At 39.0% G+C, this 23623-nt stretch overlaps 2 protein-coding genes across 2 annotated transcripts; both read right to left on the bottom strand.

Moving 5' to 3' along the window:
- Positions 1–6: 6 nt before the first annotated feature.
- LOC147311577 (lysosomal cholesterol signaling protein-like) lies at positions 7–6811 on the bottom strand. The gene is made up of 11 exons (XM_086265667.1): positions 6733–6811; positions 6452–6572; positions 6249–6330; positions 5904–5994; positions 5610–5808; positions 5259–5272; positions 2741–2863; positions 2161–2256; positions 2021–2085; positions 1681–1815; positions 7–1241 (listed from the first exon to the last, which is right to left on the bottom strand). Exons 1-11 carry the CDS (start codon positions 6796–6798, stop codon positions 1046–1048), a joined length of 1188 nt encoding a protein of 395 aa, XP_086121793.1. The 5' UTR covers positions 6799–6811; the 3' UTR covers positions 7–1045.
- Positions 6812–10377: 3566 nt separating this feature from the next.
- On the bottom strand, positions 10378–23623 carry LOC147311576 (lysosomal cholesterol signaling protein-like). Its single transcript, XM_086266899.1, has 16 exons — positions 23390–23623; positions 22653–23180; positions 21635–22034; positions 21117–21285; positions 20865–21020; positions 19493–19576; positions 19212–19332; positions 19009–19090; positions 18664–18754; positions 18370–18568; positions 17577–17666; positions 17288–17418; positions 16595–16690; positions 16441–16505; positions 12020–12154; positions 10378–11777 (listed from the first exon to the last, which is right to left on the bottom strand). The coding sequence occupies exons 2-16, from the start codon at positions 23113–23115 to the stop codon at positions 11582–11584; spliced, it is 2478 nt and encodes an 825-aa protein (XP_086123025.1). The 5' UTR covers positions 23116–23180; positions 23390–23623; the 3' UTR covers positions 10378–11581.

Raw genomic sequence — 23623 nt, 5'->3', positions numbered from 1 at the left:
CCACAGAAAATGCGCCTTATATATTTTGTTACCTTGAGAGAAAAGAAGATCTGCAGCTGTTCCTAAAAGTGTTTTCCCATCACGCTCAGAAGATATACATTTTCATTGTATATTGCTACCACATTATGTTTCAATATGATGACTGAAAAATGACATTTTTTAATCAAACTGGCCAGCAGTTGCTATGTTAACAATTATAGTTCTGGTTAAAACTTCATAAATAATATCCAGTGAAGGTTTCCAAAGAAATAACATCAAATAACATCATTTGTCCCCTTTATTCATTTGGTGAGTGATTTTTAGTAAAAAACTAACAAAACATGTAAAAGTGTCTTTGTAGAAATTAGGATTGAAAAGGATTAAGTAGAGGAGCGACTTTTTGGACATACACCTCTGTGTGCTTCATCACTCACAGAATGGCATGAAACAAAGTCAAATCAAATCTATGGTGTAAAAACAAAAACATTAAACTTTTGAAAGGTTCATTCCTTGAAATTTAGAATTCCCCTTTTATCCAGTGTGACACATACAGTATACACTGACACACTTTGAATACCAAGTCATCTGGACGTTGTGTTTTCAGTGGGAGAAACGTTTCGTCACTCATACAAATGACTTCTTCAGTGTCTGCTGACGGCAGGTTTCCCCAACATAAACAGTACATTTGCACTGGCACCACTGGCAAACATGTGACAAACATGGCTGTGAGGTCAGTTTCTTGATAATGAGAATGAACTTTTTGGGATTTAGATTAAAATAATTTATTTATGGCTCGTGTTCAAGTTTTAGCATTGTAGCCGTGACTCAGTGTCTCAGAAATGAACTTGAAATGTTGGATGTAAAGACAACAAACATTTTGAATGAGAGTGTGCAGCACTTTGAACATTTCTCACATTGCCGACAGGGGTCCTCGTTGCTATCACTGTGCCACGATGGTGAATTTAGTAATAGTACGTTGAGTCTCTTGCTGTACAGGAATTTCCTGTTCGAACTGATTTGATTTTCTTTTAGGTTAAAAGAAACCTTTTTCTTTGATGCAAGCAGCTTATGCCATGAAGCGATAATACAGCGGACTATCTTGGAAGCTGTATTCCTGCTTGATGTGTTGGAGCACACCACCCTGTTGTAATCGCATCCCATAGAGTACAGCCTCGCCACGGTCCTGAGCTAAACCAACCTGCAGAAGCCACTCAACAAGTTCACAGCCAAGAAAACAGTCCACCATAGTCTTCTTTCCACACCTGAAAGTGAAAAAAAGAATTCACCCAAAGGATAGTTGTCTGTAAAAGGAGCCACAAGAAACAGAGGAGCAGACAGAACCCACACACAGAAAAATGACTGAATCAGGAATAATTTTGTTTTGAAGGTATTGTGGTTTGTGAGTCACCGAGCATCAGCAAAGGTTTGCCTAGACATTAACAGGAGGTAGCACAAGCTGATCACCAATCGGAAGGGCGGTGATTCAATCCCTGCACGTAAAGGTACCCTTGGGCAAAATACTGAACCCACTGTGTGTGCATGACAAAGTGCTTAGGAAATTTTAAAAAGCACTTGTATAATTGGGTGAATGTGGCTTTTTGTGTGCGTTGAGTGTCCATTAGAACAGAAAGACACTATAAATACCATGTTTATCATCAGTCTTTACCCAGAGCAGTGGTCAGTAAGACAATGTGCTCTCACCTTCTCTTTTTAACGATGTCATGAAAACACTGCTGCTTGTGGTATTTGGTGAACTGGGTGCAGGTCATCCTGATCTCCTCAGATAAATCACTCTGTGGCTGCTCTTCTTGTTTTCCATACCACAGACTGTATAATCTAAACACAGAACAAAATTAAATCAGTGAACACCGTAATATATTGTAAAAACACTGTGTAAAAACTCCTCAGAGTTCAGAGGAGAATGAACAGACTACTTTGAGGTGATAGAAAGGGAGCAACCAAGATATGCAGAAAAGCATCTTTGTATAAAAACTTTTGAATGTGCTTAATAATTTGGCAGTTTCATATAAAAGCCATTTACCTCTTCTTAACTGGCAGTAAAATCAAATGTTTGTCCAGCCCAAAAAGAGCAAAGGAGAGAAGTCCCTGTCAACAGGAAAAGAGAAGCATGACTTTAGTGCTGTGGGTGTGAGTGGGTAACAGGATATTTCTAACACAAACCTGTCCATAGTTGACCACAGCACAAAAGAAGAGCAACTCCAAGTAGAGTCTACCAGGATTGTGGTTAAAGAGCAGCCACACGCAGCTGGACAAATTCTGTGAAAACAGGATGTAAGAAGACCTTTGAACTAGAAATGGTAACTAACGCTGTTCACTGAACCAGCTTGTAGAACCAGCTGAGTGGGCATTCGTTAAAAGAAAAAGACATTTTAAGTGTTTTCTATACATATGTTAATGGTTTTTTTTTTCATAAATTCATCTTTTTTATCTGCGGGAATTCCAAGTATCTTTTTCATGTAAGTTCTTAAAAAAAATCTACATGCCCCTAATACACTATTTCTTCATACAGTAATAAAAATATGTAACATTGAATGCAACAGTAAATATAAAGCCAGACACATGACTTTTCTAATGGGGTCTCTGAATGTGTTTCTTAAAGTCTTCCAGTGACAGGAGTTGGAAATTACACAGCTCAGCCATTTGTATCTGATTTGGTTCAAGATGCACTAAATATAATAATGCAGGCGGATGAAGGCTGACTTCATGTCACTGTAGAACTGAAAGGTGGTTGTTTACTCACAGCAAGCAGGCTGACAGTCAGAAGCAGACACATGACGGGCCACTTGTCTGTCTGCAACCTGTTGGAGCTCCTCCACTTGGACAAGGAGGCAGTCTGTGGACTCGCACCCACTCTCACACTGACCTGAGGGGGGCAGCAGCAGAACACAAATAGATAAATACAAACCCTTGTAAAATACAAAAGCATGCAGGTCAGTGACAGTATATACTATACAATATTACACATATACTATGACTTTTACTGTGAAAATGTCTCAAGCCTCCGTTTTTCAGGCTTTCAGAAGGTCTTTCAAAGTTTTTCTTTGGACATCGGTTGCTTTTTCCACTCCTTTTTTAGTCCCTGTACCTGGCCATTTTCAGAGAAATGTTTTGTGACCTAACACTCTACTATGAATCGGTCAAACACAAAAAAAGCACCAAATGGAAGGAATGACCCAGAGTTGTGCCTATGCTTAAAAGACAACTTGGCAAAGAAGTAATTCTGAAGGAAGTTAAACACGGAGAAAAGGCTGAGGTACGTCAAATTATGCAACAGATAGAGGGGTACAACTGTGACAGTCTACAAACCATGTGTAAAACATGTTGGAGGTATCGGGTTTGGAGCTGCATTTCAGTCAGTGGTACGAGGGATCTTGTAAAAACTGAATTACGAATGCTTGTGTTTCAATCAAATAATGGAGTCTTTTATTAAGCGGTTCAAATAGTTTCTCCTCATTACTTGCAGAACTGGTTTACATATACTAGAGTTTGTTGTTTACCAGAGGTGTGGACTCGAGTCACATGACTTGGACTCGAGTCAGACTCGAGTCATTAATTTTATGACTTTAGACTTGACTTGAAAAAATGTTCTAAGACTTGTGACTTGACTTGGACTTTTACACCAATGACTTGGGACTTGAATTGGACTTGAACCGGTTTACTTGAAAAGACTTGATATTTTACCCCAAATATAAAATTTAACATGCATATTATAGAGATTGAAAATGTGACGTCATTCACGGGTAGAACCGCAAAGGATTCTGGGAACTCGTGGCAAGCGGTACTAGCGCACGCAGGCTTTCAATTAAAATCAGTTAAACAGCGATAAAAAGAAACACAAAAATGTCAAGAAGCCGTTGTATGATTAACTGCAATAGCCGGTCGCATGACAGCCACGGGAAGCCGACGGGTAAAGAGATCGGTTGTTATCGGATTATGTCGTGGAAGAGAAATTGTTCAGCCATGTTTCCGAAGTAACAAAGACGCGACGGATGGCCTGGATTGCAGCCATTCAAAGATCAAATATAACGTCCCAGAACACTCCAGCTCACAGGTTAGTCTGCTCCAAGCATTTACACGAAGGTCAGTGTTTTTTAGTAGTTAATACGTCATTTTTCTTAACATAATTGGTGATATAGGTTACAAGTAAGTCTGGCGCTGAACAGAAATTGTCGCGCTATGCTCCTTTGTTTATTGTGCATAAATAGTGAATTGTCCTGACACAATATTGCGTTTCGCTTCTGTTATTATGGTACATTGACAAAAACATATACTTTTATTCACAGGATAAAACAGGTTTTTTGTATCACTAATTGCCCAGTACGATTACAGCATACAATATTGTTGTCACTGCTACATTTCTGTAACGCTACCAGAAATTATTTCCACTACTAATTAATTACCGTTGAGCTCAAAGGTCCTATTAATAAACGGTTAACGAATGTGTATTTATGAAGACGATTTGTGAGACTGGTAAACTTATGATACATACGATGGTCTTTCGTTCTACACGGTGCATTTCAAGGTCCTGCACCCATCCGTCGGTAAACTGTACCTGGGCTTGTTGCAGTGACCTGAAGTTACTAAACTTCATGAGTGTATGCACTCACTCCAAGAACCGTATAATTATAAATATGCATATAAATATGCTAAGATGAGATAGCTGACTTCATCTAACTAGCAAATGTTGTCCAGGCTACGTTGGTGATGCAGTTTTTTTTAAATATGTATGATATTTTTGTCATGCGATTTTAAAGCTGGTCCTACAACCGCATCCAAGAATGACATGCAGCTTATCTCAGAACTGTCGGTGAAAATTATTCTTGGAGCTAGGTTTAATTGAGCTGCATTTTAAAGAGGTGCAATTTCACAATTTGTGTATATTTTCTAAGTTCACTATTTTGTCATGTGTTGAGAAAAACACAGATTTTAAAATTACATGGTCTAATATTTACATTTAGCATAACTGCAACATTATTTTTTCGTTTTTTTTTTTTTAAAGACTCGAAAGGACTTGAAATTCAAAGTTTCAGACTTGTGACTTGACTCGGACTTTTACACCAGTGACTTGAGACTCGACTCTGACTTGCCTGACATTACTTGAGACTTGACTTGAGACTTGAGGATAAAGACTTGAGACTTACTTGAGACTTGCAAAACAATGACTTGGTCCCACCTCTGTTGTTTACAGTGGAACTATGACCATGACTCTCGCATTTAGTCAAAACAAAAGCACTGCATGTAATCTGTTCTTTTCTCACATTCCTTTCTTTGCCTGTACAAGCGAGTAATTTTGTGGGTGATATGGAATTTTAACAAATCTGAAACTTACTGTCATTCCTCTGAGGAATGATTCTGTGTGCATGTATATATTGTCCTTTGGTAACTGAAGACCATTTCTACTTTAACTGAAATTGTTTTTGATGGGAATGAGTTGAATGCCACAGACAAGTTGAACTGTGTTGAACTTAAGTGTAGATGACCTGTAGATAAGGTCTTTATTTAGTGCCTCAGATATTCAGTATCCATTAATCTGACAACGTCCTAACTGTTGACGATTTCAGACTAATGAAGCCAGCAGCGTCTGTTAAAGGTTTCCTGACAGGACGCACCTTGATCTCTTGGTGGGGGGTCAGTCTCAAACACGGTCTGGTTTTCGGGTTCATTTTCAATCAAAGGATCTTCTGGAGAGTCAAATGAGTTCACCTCTTCAGTTTGGACATTTTGGGCCCAGCTTCCTCTGCTGAGACACACAAGAGAGCCTCCTCCCAGGAATATGCTGAAGGCAACTACAAATGTGGTGCAGATTATCTGAAAGAAAACATCCAAATTGTATACAGGTTGTATTTCATTATCTGTAATTTCATGGCAGAAAACAGGAAAATGACTTCGCCGGGTATTATTACCTGTGCTCTGCCATAGAAGAAAGCTGCATCAATGACTCCAAACATGTTTTCCCCACAAATGAGCAAAACTGCAGTTATTAAAGCTGGAATCCTGCAACCATAGATACAACAAATTCAGTCACAGTATTAAAATATAAAAACCAGGTCAATGGGATTACCCTGAACAACGTGCATGACACTTGGTTGCAGATATACATTTTTTTACTATTTAATTTTAAGTGAGTTGGTGTCATGCAAAATCACATTATATTATGATATATTCATTCATTTACATTGTTGATTGCATCATGAATGTCAGTCTAAACCAAAGTGACGTGTTTTCCAGTCTGTGCACATTCCTCTTACCCCCAGCCCGCAATGACCAACATGCCCGGTGAAACTTTCAGATCCTCAGACTTCAAGAGCACAAGTGAGAGTGCTATCAAACCTTAAAACAACAAAACATCAATTTCAAAATTTGTAGTCACACTACAGATACATCTCACCAGTATGAACCAACATGAATTAGTTCAATGTAGGTTTCCTGTGGTAGATGGTAGTGTGCGTACCTGGCCATATAAAAGTGCTGTAGAGTGAGGTACATAATAAGGTGAAAGTCAGGACCTGACCAATGAAGTTATTTTCCTTCACTACGAAGTTCCACAAGATCATCCCAATGCAAGTCAGAACCTACAGAGAACAAAATAACAAATACAGGCACTTAGTCATTTTTGAATGCCCACAGGTGAGTTCCTTCATATAGATATGATTTATATGATTTACTTAATCATTAGACATATTAGACATTAATGGTGCTATTAGTTTTTCATGAATGCAATACCATGCTTACCTGTGCAAAGAAAAGGTTAACTGTAAACAAGTGAGGCAGCCTTTTGATTTTTTTACTTAAAAACATGACGGCAATAGTCCACACCTGTGAGAGAAAACATGGATTGTAAACAATGCACTATTTTAACCACAGACTTTAGCAAGAATAGTACACAACAGTGTTAGTTGGTTGTTTTTTGTTTCCTGAGGAATGTAAATGGGAAATTACTGAGAACTATGAAACACATGACTCAAAAAAGTAAACACTGTGGGCGAACAGTTAAAGCGAAGAAAAAAACGTTATGTTTCATCACTGCAAATATTATGTCAGTGCAGAAATGAGTTTCAAGTTCTTTTAAAGGTTTACTAATAGGCAAAGAATGAGGAAGTAAGTCTGCAAGTCGGTAAAAAATCTGTGTAGTTAAAAATGCTGAAAACAGGACCTTTTAAGATTCGTTTTCCAAGGTAGTTCAACCAGGTGTTTATCTTTTTACTTTTCCTTTATTTGTCCCAGGTGATAATATCAGATAAACATGAGATCTTGATATGGAAAATAAAGTGATTGAAAGCCCTGCGAGTTATTAAGTGGACTTAGTCTTCACAGAGACCTTAGTCAAGCTAAAATAAAAACAAACAAACATAAAAATATAAAAATCAGATGAAAACAAATAAACAATTACCCAACAACTAGCTGTGGATGGATGTGAATCGTTAGCTGCTGAAATGAAAGCAAAACAACAAAAGATATTTTTGGAAACGTAACCATTGGATGATTAGGTCTTAAAAGGCCTGAGTGCTTGTGTGCCCTAGCTTTGCTGTTCCTAGGACTGCACTATGCCGGATAGTGATGCTGGAGTCACTCACCCAAATTGGGAGTCATTGACCCAAGTGCTCTGGTTACCACAGGCACCACTGTTGCCTTCACCCTTCACCGCTTCTCCAACTCTTTTCTTTGCTCTTAGTATTTCTAAAGCATATAGGGCTCAGAAGTGGTTATACCAAATTTGCTAACAAATTATAATATTATGGATAATTCTATCTCTGCATAAATAATGGGACAGCATGTTTACACTCACAGCTCTGAATGACAAGCTTTGTGTTTGCTGGGATTAAAAGTTACTTACCTATGAATGAAGGTACGGAAACTGAAACACAGGCAGCTTTTGTGTAAATATGTGTGATAATACGACAGAATGTTAGTTCCCAGTGGAGAAGTTAGAGACCAGTTCAAAGGATGATAAAAACCTAAAAAGCTGTGAGATGACACAAAAGTATTGATAATGAACTGTTTCAATTTAAAGTCAATTCAAAGTAGCACAGAGTAGAAGAGCTTTGTTCATATGATATAATCAACAGATCACAAAAGAAGTTTAAATAATTCAATCCTTCATCAATAATTGTATTTTTTACTATTCTTGACCTCTTACAGACTCTAAAAGTCGTCAAATGAAAAAAAGAAAAACAGTTAAAGATCAAATAGGTTGCCATATATCCTTTTACCACAACTTACACTGTGTCCAAAAACTTGAGTTGATTAAATGTTTACAGAGTAAGTTAGTGTAGAGGTACATCCTGTATTTTCACTATAACAAAAGCTTCACTATGAAAAAGCATATCCTGCGTCATTCAAGCACAGAAAGACTGAAACCTGAAACCAGAAATGCAAATCCAGAGCAGATTTAGCTGCACCAACATGTAATGTTGATAAACTGTCACAAAGGGAAACTATTTCCATAGACCTTGTTTCTAAATTCCATCAGCTCACCAGGAATTCAGCTGGTATTGCAACACAATAGCTGGACTGTTCACCCGAATAAGCAAATTAAATTGAAAGACTGACAGAGTTTTTGGGCAAGATGTAGCCATTTTGTAGTGTGAAAGATCAAAAGTAATTGGACAAAGAATAAATGAAACATGTCATATAGCACTTGGGCATTTTAGCCACAAGAGAGCGCTGGCTGTCCCGCTTACAGTACATGTAAGGGATGGATCTTTTTAAAAATGTATTTATTTGTTCTTCTGAGTTTATTAAACCTTTTTGGCTAAGTTAATGCCTTCAGTACAACCTTACTCTCAGTGTCTAAATCGTGTAAATATGCAAATGTAAATGGTTGTTTGCAGTTCTTAAAGGAGAGACATTGTAATTACATTGGACATACAATGGCAATAAACTCATTCATTTATTCAATGTAGCTGAAGTGGTGCAGAACTAAATGAGAACCCCATGAACACAGTGTATCATCATGAGTTTTAGAACAAAAACACTGTGCTACTTGGTTGATGGCTATTCACATTTTCCTCTTCTATAGGTGGATATCGTAACATCTCAAAGCAGTGTAGCATCACAATTAAGATGGGAACATCCACAAATGAGGGCCTATGAATGAAGTAAGTGCTGGTGGGATGCATTTCATCTTCTCACCTGCAGCCACAATGGACGATTGCAGGAGCTGGGAGAGGAAAAGGGTACTGGTTAATGAATAGCTGCACCGAGGGGAAACTAAGATAACATCAGGACAATGGTTTTATGGTCACCACCACTGTTTATGCATGCTATGGTTTTATTTACAGAAGGTCATATCACTGCAGAGACAATGACTAATATCCTGAGGGATGTGGATATGGCATCAGGGCATGCTCATGACCACAGGAAGTGTGCCATCTGTGGTGCTCACAGAACTTCGATCTGTCTGAGGTGCAGTACTTGAGTTCAACCCAAGCACTTGAAGCACTCTTTGACTCCAGCTACCAGCAGGGATCTCCTTGGTTCTTCTTTGTATTCCAGGTCTTTATTTAAACTGTTCATCTTCAGCGGTTGTGAACCTGTGAAAGTAAATGATGAAAGCTAAAAATGTTTAAATTAATTGGGCTGTTAAAGTTTTTTTTTTTTTTTTTAGAATTGCCAAAATGTAAAAGCATAACTTGGCTAAAACGTTCTCACCTTTATAGCAAGTTTTATTTTAGATTTGACAAGACATCCACTTTTACTAATTTACTGAATTAAATACTCAGTGTGGTGTTTTTAATGGATGTGCCCCTTGTAATAAACTTGAATGTAAAACAATGACTATACTTTGCAGACATTTCTAACAAACCATGTTTCTAATAGAATCACAGTAAAAACCTTTGAAGTATATGAGTGCTCAAAGTCTCATTTTTCATAACACATTTTGGGAGCATTTCCACTGCACAATGAATTCAAGCCCACAATTTACCAAAATATGTAACTCGGCCTTTGTGGTCACTAGTTGCTAAAAGTGTGCACCTGGATCACAAAAGGTATAAGGTACTGTAGCTTATGAAACATGGAAAAACAACTTCTACGTGGTGTCGTCAATCCAGATTTTCGGGTGAACTTGTTTTTAAGTTCTGTTCAGAAGGAAATGTCTGTTTACTGTAAAAACAGAGGCCCACATCTACATGCAACCACAAATCGATTCCACAGTTTGACACTAGACTCTTTTTTTTTAAATCAGGCCTTTAAAAAAACAAACAAAAAAACAACCAAAACCTTCTTGTACAATGAACTAGTATGAAACAACTGAGTAATATTCAAAACCATTGTTCATAAAATTGATCAGAGTGAAAAATTCATAAATGCCACATTATAAAATGCAGGTTTAAGTTTTCGCTCAATTGTTCAATAACAAATTCATGAATACACGAGTTAAGGTTTGGTAATAAACCTTTTATTTTATTAGCCAATGTGTGATGATACACATTATATTACAGTAACTTAGATATTTACATACATTCTGTTAATATCAGAGTTAGAAAATTAATTAATTTGCTTGTTTACCTGAGAGAGGGGAAAAAATAACTGCAGCATCTCAAACTTCTAAAACAAAACCCATTTTCAGGTGCAGACTTAGATTTTCTTGCTAACGTTTACTTTTTTATGTGGTTACTGAAATGGACAAACAAAAGCAAGTAAAAATGTTGATCAAACTGGACAGTTGCTGTTTGTTAAAGCTGTATGAATAATGTACATCACTGTCAAGACCTGTTCAAGTACAGGTTTCCAAAGCAACGATACCTTTGCTTCATGCGAAATTAATAATTAACTGGTGAAATGTGAGTCCTTTCCCTTTATTTATTTGGCAAAATAAAATATTCTTGATAAGAGTGAGGAAACACAAAGGTGTCCTAGTAGATCAATGACTGGATTAAGCAGAGGAGACTTTTTTTCCCCCCCCTCACACGCACTTTTTTTTTTTTTTTTTTAAATGAGAACACTTCTTTGTGCTTCATCACTCACAGAATGGCATAAAACATACAAATAAAGTGTCCCGCACTCCAAAACAAAACAAAAAAAGAAAAGAATCTACTTTTGGAAGCTTCTTCCCTTGAATCACAATCCCAGTGAAGTTCCAGTGTGACACATACAGTATACACCTACACACCTTAAAGAATACCTCTTCTCTGTAAACATCCATCACAATCTGAAGCCTGACCTGATTTTCCTGAAGTGTGTTGCATTAAACAGTAGGCGAGTCACAGCTTTTTCACATAGTCAGGAATTATTCGGCTGCTTTTAAGTTGTATCTCCTTTTGATGTTGCCTCCAAACAATAGATTTGGATGAATAGGAATATATGTGCGGCTCATGTTCAAGTTTTAGCAATGTGGCTTTGACACAGTGTCTCAGAAATAAACTTGTCATTTTGGATATAGAGACTGAGGTGGTTATTATACACTCCTCCTTCCCTTTGAGACAATCTACACACAGCTGCCTTTTTTTTTTTTTGCATTAAAGGGAACAGTACATCGAGTCTTTTGCTGTACAGGAATTTCCTGTTTTGACTGAAATTTCTTTTAGGCTTTAAAAAAAAAAAAAAAAAAAAAAGCAGCTCATTTTTTAATGCAAGCAGCTTATGCCATGAAGCGATAATACAGCGGACTATCTTGGAAGCTGTATTCCTGCTTGATGTGCTGGAGCACACCACCCTCTTGTAACCGTGTCCCGTAGAGTACTGCCTCGCCACGGTCCTGAGCTAAACCAACCTGCAGAAGCCACTCAACAAGTTCACAGCCAAGAAAACAGTCCACCATAGTCTTCTTTCCACACCTGAAAGTGAAAAAAAGAATTCACCCAAAGGATAGTTGTCTGTAAAAGGAGCCACAAGAAACAGAGGAGCAGACAGAACCCACACACAGAAAAATGACTGAATCAGGAATAATTTTGTTTTGAAGGTATTGTGGTTTGTGAGTCACCGAGCATCAGCAAAGGTTTGCCTAGACATTACTGGAAAACGCATTTGTCATCAGTGTTCAACCAGAGCAGTGGTCAGTAAGACAATGTGCTCTCACCTTCTCTTTTTAACAATGTCATGAAAACACTGCTGCTTGTGGTATTTGGTGAACTGGGTGCAGGTCATCCTGATCTCCTCAGGTAAATCACTCTGTGGCTGCTCTTCTTGTTTTCCATACCACAGACTGTATAATCTAAACACAGAACAAAATTAAATCAGCGGACACCGTAATATAATGTAAACATAGTCTATTGTGCATTTGCTATATTCATTGTACACTCACTGGCTGCTTTGTTAGGTACACCTGTTCAACTGCTCATTAACCCAAATGTCTAATCAGCCAATCACATGGCTGTAGCCTAGTGCATTTAGGCACGTAGACATGGTCAAGAGAACAAGCTGAAGTTCAAACTGAACATCAGAATGGGGAAAGAAAGGTGATTTAAGTGAATTTGAACGTGGCATGTTTGTTGGTGCCAGACAGACTGGTCTGAGTATTTCAGAAACTGCTGACCTACAGGGATTTCCTTCACAATCTGCTCAAAGAAGTCCTGCCGTTAATTAATGCTTCAATCTTAAATATGATCAACTCATCTCTAATAATCGGCTATGTACCACAGGCCTTCAAGCTGGCTGTAGTTAAACCTTTACTTACAGTGGGGCAAAAAAGTATTTAGTCAGCCACCCATTGTGCAAGTTCCCCCACCTAAAATGATGACAGAGGTCAGTAATTTGCACCAGAGGTACACTTCAACTGTGAGAGACAGAATGTGAAAAAAAAAATCCATGAATCCACATGGTAGGATTTGTAAAGAATTTATTCGTAAATTAGGGTGGAAAATAAGTATTTGGTCACCTCAAACAAGGAAAATCTCTGGCTCCCACAGACCTGTAACGTCTTCTGTAAGAAGCTTTTCTGTCCCCCACTCGTTACCTGTATGAATGGCACCTGTTTGAACTCATCATCTGTATAAAAGACACCTGTCCACAGCCTCAAACAGTCAGACTCCAAACTCCGCCATGGCCAAGACCAAAGAGCTTTCGAAGGACACCAGGAAAAGTATTGTAGACCTGCACCAGACTGGGAAGAGTGAATCTACAATAGGCAAGCAGCTTGGTGTGAAAAAATCAACTGTGGGAGCAATCATCAGAAAATGGAAGACATACAAGACCACTGATAATCTCCCTCGATCTGGGGCTCCACGCAAGATCTCATCCCGTGGGGTCAAAATGATCATGAGAACGGTGAGCAAAGATCCCAGAACCACACGGGGGGACCTGGTGAATGACCTGCAGAGAGCTGGGACCAAAGTAACAAAGGTCACCATCAGTAACACACTACAACGGCAGGGAATCAAATCCCGCAGTGCCAGACGTGTTCCGCTGCTGAAGCCAGTGCATGTCCAGGCCCGTCTGAAGTTTGCCAGAGAGCACATGGATGATACAGCAGAGGATTGGGAGAATGTCATGTGGTCAGATGAAACCAAAGTAGAACTTTTTGGTAAAAACTCAACTCGTCGTGTTTGGAGGACGAAGAATACTGAGTTGCATCCCAAGAACACCATACCTACTGTGAAGCATGGGGGTGGAAACATCATGCTATGGGGCTGTTTTTCTGCCAAGGGGACAGGACGACTGATCCGTGTTAAGGACAGAATGAATGGGGCCATGTATCGTGAGATTTTGAGCCAAAACCTCCTTCCATCAGTGAGAACTTTGAAGATGAAACGAGGCTGGGTCTTCCAACATGACAATGATCCAAAACACACCGCCCGGGCAACAAAGGAGTGGCTCCGTAAGAAGCATTTGAAAGTCCTGGAGTGGCCTAGCCAGTCTCCAGACCTCAACCCCATAGAAAATCTGTGGCGGGAGTTGAAAGTCCGTGTTGCTCGGCGACAGCCCCAAAACATCACTGCTCTCGAGAAGATCTGCATGGAGGAATGGGCCAAAATACTAGCTACTGTGTGTGCAAACCTGGTAAAGACCTATAGTAAACGTTTGACCTCTGTTATTGCCAACAAAGGTTATGTTACAAAGTATTGAGTTGTATTTTGTTATTGACCAAATACTTATTTTCCACCCTGATTTACGAATAAATTCTTTACAAATCCTACCATGTGGATTCATGGATTTTTTTTTCACATTCTGTCTCTCACAGTTGAAGTGTACCTCTGGTGCAAATTACTGACCTCTGTCATCATTTTAGGTGGGGGAACTTGCACAATCGGTGGCTGACTAAATACTTTTTTGCCCCACTGTAAAAAGCCACCCAGATGTCTTAGCAAATTATAGGCCAATCTCCAACCTTCCTTTCATATCAAAAATCCTTGAAAGAGTAGTTGTCAAACAGCCAACTGCTCATCTGCAGAGGAATGGCTTATTTGAAGAGTTTCAGTCAGGTTTCAGAGCTCATCACAGCACAGAAACAGCTTTAGTGAAGGTTACAAATGATCTTCTTATGGCCTCTGACAGTGGACTCATCTCTGTGCTTGTCCTGCTAGACCTTAGTGCAGCATTCGATACTGTTGACCATAATATCCTATTAGAGCGATTAGAACATGCTGTAGGTATTAGAGGTACTGTGCTGCAGAGGTTTGTATCATATCTATCTAATAGACTCCAATTTGTGCATGTAAATGGAGAGTCCTCTTCACACACTGAGGTCAATTATGGTGTTCCACAGGGTTCAGTGCTAGGACCAATTCTGTTTACATTATACATGCTTCCCTTAGGCAGTGTCATTAGAAGACATAGCATACATTTTCACTGCTATGCAGATGACATCCAGCTCTATCTATCCATGAAGCCAGATAACACACACCAATTAGTTAAACTGCAGGAATGTCTTAAAGACATAAAGACCTGGATGGCCGCTAACTTTCTGCTTCTTAATTCAGATAAAACTGAGGTTATTTTACTCGGCCCTGAAAATCTTAGAAATATGGTATCTAACCAGATTCTTACTCTGGATGGCATTACCTTGGCCTCAAGTAACACTGTGAGGAACCTTGGAGTCATTTTTGACCAAGACATGTCCTTCAATGCACATATTAAACAAATATGTAGGACTGCTTTTTTCCATTTGCCCAACATCTCTAAAGTTAGAAATATCCTGTCTCAGAGTGACGCTGAAAAACTAGTTCATGCATTTATTACTTCTCGGCTGGACTACTGTAATTCATTATTATCAGGATGTCCAAACAACTCCCTGAAAAGCCTTCAGCTAATCCAAAATGCTGCAGCAACAGTACTGACAGGGATGAGAAAGAGAGAGCATATTTCTCCTGTATTGACTTCCCTTCATTGGCTTCATGTTAAATCCAGAATTGAATTTAAAATCCTGCTCCTCACATACAAGGTCTTAAATAATCAGGCCCCATCTTATCTTAAGGACCTTGTAGTACCATATCACCCTATTAGAGCACTTTGCTCTCACACTGCAGGCTTACTTGTTGTTCCTAGAGTATTTAAAAGTAGAATGGGAGGGAGAGCCTTCAGATTTCAGGCCCTTCTTCTGTGGAACCAGCTTCCAGTTTGGATTCGGGAGACAGACACTATCTCTACTGTACAATATAAAGCGCCTTGAGGCAACTGTTGTTGTGATTTGGTGCTATATAAATAAAATTGAATTGAATTGAACAATCATCTTTAAGGTCCGAATGGTCTGTAAAAATATCCAGTAAGCAGCAGTTCTCTGGGTAATAATGTCTTGCTGATGTCAAAGGTCAGAGGAGAATGGCTAAACGGATTCAAGCTCATAGGAAGGCAAAAGTTACTCAAATAACCACTCACAACCACCAAGATTTGTGAGAAAGCATCACTGAATGCCCAACACATTGAACCCTGAAGCAGACAGGCACCAATCTTGTCAGCTAAGAACAGGAAACTGAGGCTACAATAAACACCAACTCACCAAAATTGGACAATTGCGAGTTATTTGCTGCCACATTCAGATGGCAGAGTCAGAATTAGACATAACCACCATGAAAGTATGAGTCAATCCCGCTTTGTATCAAAGGTGTACGGTGGTGCTGAAGTAATAGTGTGGGGGATATTTCTTGTCTTTCGGCTCCTTACTACCAACTGAACATTGTCGCTGAACCTGGTGGAATGGGAGATTTGCGTCATGGATGTACAGCCGACAAATCTGAAGCAACTGTGTGATGCTATTATTTCAGTTTGGAGGAAATCTCTGAGGAATTTTTCCAGTGCCTCGTTAAATCTATGCTATGAAAAATTAAGGCAGTTAAGAGGACAAAAATGAATCCAACCTAGTAAGGTGTAACTAATAAAGTGGCCAGTGAGCATATAAACCAGCAGGTAAATTTGATTTACCTGCATAAGACTGAAAGCAGTTCTGATGGGAAAAATAAAGTCCAACTTTTACTAGTAAGGTGTACCTAATGAAGTGGCCAGTAAGTGTCTAAAAATGTCTGAATGTGCTTTATAATTTGGCAGTTTCATATAAAAGCCATTTACCTCTTTTTAAACGGCAGTAAAATCAAATGTTTGTCCAGCCCAAAAAGAGCAAAGGAGAGAAGTCCCTGTCAACAGGAAAAGAGAAGCATGACTTTAGTGCTGTGGGTGTGAGTATACAGTCATGAATAGGTAACAGGATATTTCTAACACAAACCTGTCCATAGTTGACCACAGCACAAAAGAAGAGCAACTCCAAGTAGAGTCTACCAGGATTGTGGTTAAAGAGCAGCCACACGCAGCTGGACAAATTCTGTGAAAACAGGATGTAAGAAGACCTTTGAACTAGAAATAGTAACTAACGCTGTTCACTGAACCAGCTTGTAGAACCAGCTGAGTGGACCTTCATTAAAACAAAAAGAGTCCCTCCCTCGTATGCCTGCAGTGAATAAGTGAGATCAAATTATATGTTTTAAAACTGGCTTCAGCAATAAGGAAAAGCTTTTAATTTAAGCCCAGAATCAGTAATTTCTCATAATATACGAAAAGGAACTACATGGCAGCTGACACATGAAAGTATACCAAAGCATCTACCAGCAATACCTAGTATCTTTTCTTGTACTTTCAGTTTTTTAATCTAGATGTCCCTAATACACTATTTTAAGATTTCTTCGTACAGTAATAAAAATATATAAAATTCAATGTAACAGTAAATAAAGAGCCAGACGCATGACTTTTCTAATGGGGTCTCTGAATGTGTTTCTTAAAGTCTTCCAGTGACAGGAGTTGGAAATTACACAGCTCAGCCATTTGTATCTGATTTGGTTTGAGATGCACTAAATATAATAATGCAGGCGGATGAAGGCTGACTTCATGTCACTGTAGAACTGAAAGGTGGTTGTTTACTCACAGCAAGCAGGCTGACAGTCAGAAGCAGACACATGAGCACATGACGGGCCACTTGTCTGTCTGCAACCTGTTGGAGCTCCTCCACTTGGACAAGGAGGCAGTCTGTGGACTCGCACCTGCTCTCACACTGACCTGAGGGGGGCAGCGAAACAAATAAGGAAATAATTAAACCTGATAAATTACAAGAATATTCAGTTTGATGCTCATATACTATAAAATGAACTAAATCCTACTGCTTTTTGAAGTCTCACAATAAAAACACTAATGTCAGTTTCTTATCAGTGCAGTACCTGCTTGTGTGGCTGGTGTGCTGCTCATATCTGCACTGATGATCATGTCAGGCAGGGGCTGGGTTGGTGCACAGTCACATACGAGGCATGCTGATAAAGTAAAAAGAAATATTTGGAAGCAATTCTCAGCTTATCTCATTTTACACAGGATGCAGATATTCAATAAAATACAAGTTCCAGGAAAGTAAGTAAAGTACTTTCACTGACTATGAATAATGCATATGAAAATACAGTCCCCCCAAAAATACTAGTGACAAATATTTTTGCTGATACAACACAAGTACTTACAACACAAGATAATAAACTCTTGTATTGAATCATTCAAACAGTTTCTCTTCACTACTTGCAGAACTGGTTTGCAAGTTTGCAATAATGTGTCTTGCTTACTGGAACTATGACCATGAATCAGTGGCATGTAGCAAAACAAAAGCACTGCATCGAACTTGTTCCTTTCTGACACTCCTTTCTCAGCATTAACCAGCTTCCTTGCTGTAGAGAATTGTGTCTTCAGTACGTCCTTGGGGAAAAAAGATTTTTTTTTGTGTGTATTTTGCTTTTTGGTAACTGCAGAGACTTTGTCTACGTGATTAACTGAAACCTTATCTGAGAGGAAGGGGTTGCACTGTGCGGCAGTATACTGTAGAAAACTAGTAGATAAGGGTTAATTTGAACTTTGGATTTCCAGTCCAACTTGGCTGTAAACAACTGACATCTCTATGTGCATGCTCAAGTCTTGATCAGGAGATTTAAATTATAACATCTCGCTTCAGACATCTGGCAAACCAGAACGCACCTTGATCTCTTGGTGGGGGGTCAGTCTCAAACACGGTCTGGTTTTCGGGTTCATTTTCAATCAAAGGATCTTCTGGAGAGTCAAATGAGTTCACCTCTTCAGTTTGGACATTTTGGGCCCAGCTTCCTCTGCTGAGACACACAAGAGAGCCTCCTCCCAGGAATATGCTGAAGGCAACTACAAATGTGGTGCAGATTATCTGAAAGAAAACATCCAAATTGTATACAGGTTGTATTTCATTATCTGTAATTTCATGGCAGAAAACAGGAAAATGACTTCGCCGGGTATTATTACCTGTGCTCTGCCATAGAAGAAAGCTGCATCAATGACTCCAAACATTTTTTCCCCACAAATGAGCAAAACTGCAGTTATTAAAGCTGGAATCCTGCAACCATAGATACAACAAATTCAGTCACAGTATTAAAATATAAAAACCAGGTCAATGGGATTACCCTGAACAACGTGCATGACACTTGGTTGCAGATATACATTTTTTTACTATTTAATTTTAAGTGAGTTGGTGTCATGCAAAATCACATTATATTATGATATATTCATTCATTTACATTGTTGATTGCATCATGAATGTCAGTCTAAACCAAAGTGACGTGTTTTCCAGTCTGTGCACATTCCTCTTACCCCCAGCCCGCAATGACCAACATGCCCGGTGAAACTTTCAGATCCTCAGACTTCAAGAGCACAAGTGAGAGTGCTATCAAACCTTAAAACAACAAAACATCAATTTCAAAATTTGTAGTCACACTACAGATACATCTCACCAGTATGAACCAACATGAATTAGTTCAATGTAGGTTTCCTGTGGTAGATGGTAGTGTGCGTACCTGGCCATATAAAAGTGCTGTAGAGTGAGGTACATAATAAGGTGAAAGTCAGGACCTGACCAATGAAGTTATTTTCCTTCACTACGAAGTTCCACAAGATCATCCCAATGCAAGTCAGAACCTACAGAGAACAAAATAACAAATACAGGCACTTAGTCATTTTTGAATGCCCACAGGTGAGTTCCTTCATATAGATATGATTTATATGATTTACTTAATCATTAGACATATTAGACATTAATGGTGCTATTAGTTTTTCATGAATGCAATACCATGCTTACCTGTGCAAAGAAAAGGTTAACTGTAAACAAGTGAGGCAGCCTTTTGAATTTTTTACTTAAAAACATGACGGCAATAGTCCACACCTGTGAGAGAAAACATGGATTGTAAATTATCTATTATTGCAAAGACAAAGACTTTACCAGAAATAGTACACTAGTGGTGACTGGTTGTTCATTTTCTGAAGAAAGTAAACGGGAAATTACTGAGAACTATGAAACACATGACTAAACAACAAGCACTCTGAGGGAGCAAACTTCCATCAAGACAGTTTATTCTCTGGGCAGTATCTACTTTTAAGCAGATAGTATTATATCTCGAAGAAAAACATTTTTGTGAGAGTAAGTAATAGATACTAGGTAGTAGGTAATTTATAACCTGAGCTTATTATGTAACATTATACAAGAGTATATTTCTAACTTAATAGGCAGCACATTCTCTTTTCTTTAAAGCTACAAAGGTTTTATCTTTAAAACTTTTCTTTCAATGTGAAAAAAGGCAGATGCCAAGTAAAAAGTGAGATCACAGGTCTAATGTGAAATTTGGATGCAAACTATCATTTGACATTTAGAATTCACATATACCAGTATCATTTCCTGTTGCCAATACAAACAAAGGCAGCAGATATGCAGGCATACTTTTAAAGATAAAGGGCATTTTTTGAAAGTTTGACCTTGGATAAGTGATCAAAGGTCCAAGATAACATGGTATTTAGAATCCCCATATGCCAATATGTAGTCAGTACAACATATTGGCATATAGGGGTTAAGGAGCAGAGATGAGTATATGGGTTACACGAAAAACTTCCAAATCTTCAAATGATTGTTCCATACAAATGTGGCACACTTTGACCATGTGACCCCACTCTACACTCCTACAACACTTCCAAAAATGTAATCTCCTTGGTGGATGTTTAAAAAAATGGAAACATTGAAGGGAAACAATAAAAAAAGAAAACAATGTTGTTTAATCATTGTAAAAAGATAATCGTGGCAACAAGTTTCAGGTTCCTTAAAAGATATATCAACAGGCAAAGAATGAGGAAGCAACTCTGCAAGTCACTAAAACATCTGTCTACTTGCATATCCTGTTAGTGGCATAGACTTTTAAGGTTAGTTTGCCAATGTGGTTTAAACATCTACAAAGACTGCCTGCATCTCTAATTTACTTGTCCTGAATGGTAGAACATCAGAGCAGATAAACAGGAGATGAGTATTAATAAAGCTGACCTTAAAAAGAAAATACAGTCAGTGAGCGTTATTAAGTAGAGGCAACTTTGAGTTCACTATGACCTTAGTTCCCATCCACTGAGATACATTTAAACAGTGATCAGCTGATAAAGAATAGATGATTAGTCAACTAGCTGTGACTCACCAGTGCAACTAAGCTCACGATGCTTATGTTGAAACTGACGTTCTGCAGTGAATTCATTAAACGCTGAGGATCCGTCCAACGGATCGTGAGTAACCAGGCAGAAACATACATTATTGGAGCTGAGAGGAAAGTGCTGATCACCATCCCAGCAGTTACCTGTCAGGAATCAGAACAAAGAAAGCATGCACAGTGAGTTAGAGAGAGAAAGCACAAGGTAGATGGTATGTTGGCAGGAAGCTGTAAAGAACTCACAACTTCTAGCTCTGCGTTATAATAAACGGCATAGATGGCCACACTCGGTGCAGTGGGAAACACTCCATAAAGAAAGGCGTAATCAGAGAGGCTGGAGTGGTTCAAAGCGCTGGTGTTGCGTTTGTCCAACAGATCCACCATGTCCTTACAAATCAGGGGCATTAGTAACCTGAAAGCCAAATCAAGTCATGTACCATTACCTGAAGCTTTATTTAACACTGATGTGAAATGCAGTGTAACTATACAAACTTTACATGCACTGACTAGCATGCTGTGCCTGAGACTACTTAATATGTCATCTATTTGATAACAGCTTTTGGTCAGAGAAAGGTCTGACTCATCTAAAGCATCAGCACAAAACAACATGGTGGGAGCACTTTGAAAAGCCTGAACATGCTGACTCTCTCTAAACTTCCATAGTACACCTCATAAAAATAAGACAAGGTTGTCTGATAACACTAATATCGCCCTCTTCTAGAAAATCAAGTGCAATAAAAATCTAAATTACTTCCACTCACAGTTTTGCTGTAGTAAGTAATATCAGTGTCACCACTGTAGATTTGGTTAATTTCCCCAACTGGCCCACCATGGACAGGCCCAGGTAGAACAGAGCTGCTCCCCCGAAAGAGTTAGCCAAGCCATCCACAAACTGAGCCATGAAGACGGGAATGGTTTGGTGCAGCACAAAGTGGGCAATGATGCCGATAACAACCATAAATACTATGGGGTTCTTTATGACCTGTAAAACTACAACTCCCACAATCACTACTTTGCTCTGTTGATGGTTCCCCTGATCCTTCCACTTCTGGATCTCACAGAGGGCAAAGCCGATGGGATTGAGAAACATCAGGGACACAGGTGCCACCAGGTAGATATACTGGAGGTACTCTGGATATGTACTCTGGTACAGGGCTTCAACTGTGGATGAAGATAAAGCAAAAAAAATAAAAATGATGAAGAAATGTGTAAAAGGTTTAAAACAAAACCGAGCTGGATACCTACAAAATGTTATACAGTAGTTTGTAGTAAAATTAAGAAATGTGAGTGTGCTGCATCATGAACAGGTGATCATAACTCCTATCACTGCAATAGCTTGATTCTATTTCTGACTTTAAGCATAAAGCAGAAAATCAGGCTTAATCTGAAACATCCCAGAAGGAAGACAGTGGATGGAAGTGCTGAAGTGAGTGCAAAACAAAAAGCATCTCTGGCCACGTAAACATTATATAATTAAATATTAAAGATATACAGTTAATGCTAGTCAGTTAATTTGAACTTAAATTGACTTTTTCAACTGGGTGCAGTTTTGATTCACATTATATCTACCACTCTATTTATTTATTTATGGATGAACTTGATGTGAATAAAAGAAAAGCCGCAAAAGCAGTGATATCAAAATCTGTTTGCTAACAAATAATAAAATCCTGGGGAACTGAACTCTGAGTATGATGGATGGGCAAACAATGGGACAACATGTTTACACGTCACAGCTCTGAATGACAAGCTTTGTGTTTGCTGGGATTAAAAGTTACTTACCTATAGGGTATCCCAAAGCAAAATCATTGCTTTGGGTAGCAAAAATTGAGAAGAGCCCAGCCTTACTGTAGCGACTGACGGGGCTGGCTACTATCAATGTGAGGATGCAGACGAGGAAGAACACGCACACTTTGGCGATGAGGATGCTCCAGAGAAATGGCCAGATGACATTACCAAAGTCCAGCAGCACCATGTTCTTGAACAACAGTGCTGGAAGAGCAAACTTGGAAACAAAACTCCCCAATCCTTTGGCCTGGGTGGAGGTGATAATGTTTGCCCTCCCTGCGATGTACCCGCACAAAATGATCCCAAAGCATTCCAGGAGAGCCGGGAAGAGCCTGTCGATGGACATGCTGGAGGACAGGGCAGAGGAGTCCAGCTCCTCAGATGAAAAGTTGAAGCTGCGGCTTCTTTCCGGTGCCTCCATCATTATGTTGACCCTCCCTCTGCCGCCAGCTGTCATGTCTGGTTTGCCGTAACGTTAATCCCCTCCTCCTCACCAGTCGGCACTGTCAGTCACTAGAGACACTGAGGAAAACTTTCACTTATAACCTTTAAAATCACCGGTTCAGCTGTAATCTCATTACACACGTAGAGCTAACTACGTCAGTTAACCGAAATAATATCGTATATTAACAAGACTGCTTTTAGAGAGGTTTTAACGTTGTTTACACATAGTTAAAAAATCACTGCAACCGATATAACTTGTATATATCTTTTTAATAATGCAGTCTCACCTGTCTGGCAGCGGTTGAGCACCCATGCGCTAGTCATATTTAGGTAGCCGTCAGTTAGCCAGCGAGCTAACGTGAAGCTGGAGGCAGATACTAATCAGAGCTTCTTACCGATCCAAACTTCGCCTTCCACCTTTACTAACTTCTTAAAAATAACTTGACACTAGCGCTCTTCTTACTGTTACGTGACCGCGTTGCTTAATATCCAACCCACAAGTTTCATTAGCCATGATTTGT

Source organism: Aulonocara sp. 'chitande type north' Nkhata Bay, linkage group LG16, assembly GCF_057382095.1.
Source record: "Aulonocara sp. 'chitande type north' Nkhata Bay isolate Kocher_YH1m ecotype deep benthic linkage group LG16, A_spYH_male_GT1.1, whole genome shotgun sequence".
NCBI classification, from domain to species: Eukaryota; Metazoa; Chordata; class Actinopteri; order Cichliformes; family Cichlidae; genus Aulonocara; species Aulonocara sp. 'chitande type north' Nkhata Bay.
This window is presented reverse-complemented; position numbering and strand designations above follow the sequence as displayed.